The 1843-nt window shown below is 33.3% G+C and overlaps 1 protein-coding gene across 1 annotated transcript; it reads left to right on the top strand.

Moving 5' to 3' along the window:
• The first annotated feature begins 910 nt into the window (after positions 1 to 910).
• Positions 911 to 1450, top strand: LOC149023005 (gibberellin-regulated protein 12-like). The gene is made up of 3 exons (XM_089147382.1): positions 911 to 988; positions 1147 to 1168; positions 1269 to 1450. Exons 1-3 carry the CDS (start codon positions 911 to 913, stop codon positions 1448 to 1450), a joined length of 282 nt encoding a protein of 93 aa, XP_089003508.1.
• Positions 1451 to 1843: the final 393 nt, after the last annotated feature.

Raw genomic sequence — 1843 nt, 5'->3', positions numbered from 1 at the left:
TCTATCACCCCAAAACAGTTTTCCACACTAAGAAAAAGAAAAAAAAAAGAAAGAAAACTCAAACAAATGAAATGCGTTTATTACAACTTATAAATAAAACCCTAACCCTTAAAAAGACTAAAATGCCACAGCCTAGAAAAGCCTTAAAACATTTCTTTACAATAATTAGTCATTTTTAAATATTCAAAAATTTGAACACAAATTACTACTCTTGTTCGAGGATCTGAGCATGTTAAGAAGGGAGTCTGAACCTCTACCTGCATGGAGGAAAAGTTTTTTAATCCATATAATTGGACTATTTTCCCAAAAAAGATCCTAAAACAACTAGGCTTTGCAAGATTTTTTTTTGTTGGCAGCACATATTCAGCCATGAAATATCTGAATGAGATCAAAACTGATTCAATTTGGATAATGAAGGAAATGATATGTTCAAATTCGTAAAAAATCCAAAATTTATTTCTGTATAGAAATGGAGGGTTTCCTATATAAAATCACCATCTTTACGTAAATATTCTCTCCCCTTACTCATCTTTTAAGTCTAGTAAAGTATTGATATGAAATCTCCAGAAATTTGTCCAGCATCTTTTATATCTCTTATGAATAAGGAAGGTGTGGATTTTTCCCCATGAATTGTACAATATATATCCTTTTTTGCATTAAAATACACCAAAAAAAAAAAAAAAAAAAAAAAAAAAAAAAAGAACAAATAAGAATCTTGTTTTCTTTCAATTGATTAGATTTTGACGGTTTTAATGCCTGGATTGATGAGACAGACATGACCAGCTACGCTTCAACTATATAAAGCATAGAAATTAAGGACTATTGGACAGCATAGAGCTTATCGTTTCTAAGGTGTTTCAGTGCTTTGCAGACTTGATCTGTGTTTGTTTTCTGTGCTAAAACTGCAAACATGTCTCGTTTTTCATGGGTTCCTTCTGCCTTTCTCTTCATCCTTTTTGCCATGTCCTTCGTCATGCCAATTGCAAATGTGAGATCTTCTTTTTCTTCCATCTCTTTTCTTTGAAACCTTGGATGATTTTTCCAATGAAGGTCATAGTTTCATGCTAATGTATAATCTTTACTTCTTGTTTAAATGAACTCCAATTCTTACTAATTTAATTTTTTCTATTCCATTTCCTCTATCAGGCTTATAGTGTTAGCTTACCAGGTAAGGGATTCACCATATTAATCATGCATGTGGAGTTTTTCAACTTTAATTTGTTTGTTTCTTTTGTAAGAAACAACTAATGAATTGAATTTGGTTCCAGATTGTCCCAAGGCATGTGATTATCGATGCTCAGCAACCTCACACAGGAAACCTTGCTTGTTCTTCTGCAACAAGTGCTGTCAGACATGCTTGTGTGTTCCATCAGGCACCTCTGGGAACAAGGAGGAATGCCCATGCTACAATAACTGGAGGACCAAGGAAGGCAAACCCAAGTGCCCTTGATGGAAGTTCCCTCAAAATGGCCTATTTAGAAGTAATGAATAAATAATTGAGACATGGTTCATCGACCTTTTCTTTTCTTCTCTTCCCTGGGTGCTAACTGCTCATTCCACTCCAAAATAAATAAATAAATAAATAAATTCACGATTTTTGTTCAATTTTCTATGCCATTCAGTTTTCCTCCACTTCAAGGGAGATAAATTAAATCCATTTCCAAGGGTCTCTATCTAGGAAGGCTAGTTGATCATATTCTATATAATAGGCACATATACCATGAATCAGTAATACAAGTGTCCAACATTATAATCCCAATTTATGACAATTAGCCATGAATATTTTATCCTATCATTTTAAGTTCGAATCTCATTAGGGCTAGAGTTTCTCCCCTATGCATAA

The sequence above is a fragment of the Hakea prostrata genome, chromosome 3, assembly GCF_041222555.1.
Source record: "Hakea prostrata isolate BN-2017 chromosome 3, UWA_Hpros_2, whole genome shotgun sequence".
Lineage (NCBI taxonomy): Eukaryota > Viridiplantae > Streptophyta > Magnoliopsida > Proteales > Proteaceae > Hakea > Hakea prostrata.
The sequence above is the reverse complement of the archived record's forward strand: the minus strand, read 5'-3'. Positions and strand labels throughout refer to the sequence as shown.

Bases quoted from the DNA above. Each gene is read 5' to 3' on its own strand.
- LOC149023005 (XM_089147382.1), top strand. From the start codon at position 911: ATGTCTCGTTTTTCATGGGTTCCTTCTGCCTTTCTCTTCATCCTTTTT. The intron at 989-1,146 runs GTGAGATCTTCT...TTCCTCTATCAG, and splicing joins TCGTCATGCCAATTGCAAAT to GCTTATAGTGTTAGCTTACC. The intron at 1,169-1,268 runs GTAAGGGATTCA...ATTTGGTTCCAG, and splicing joins TTATAGTGTTAGCTTACCAG to ATTGTCCCAAGGCATGTGAT.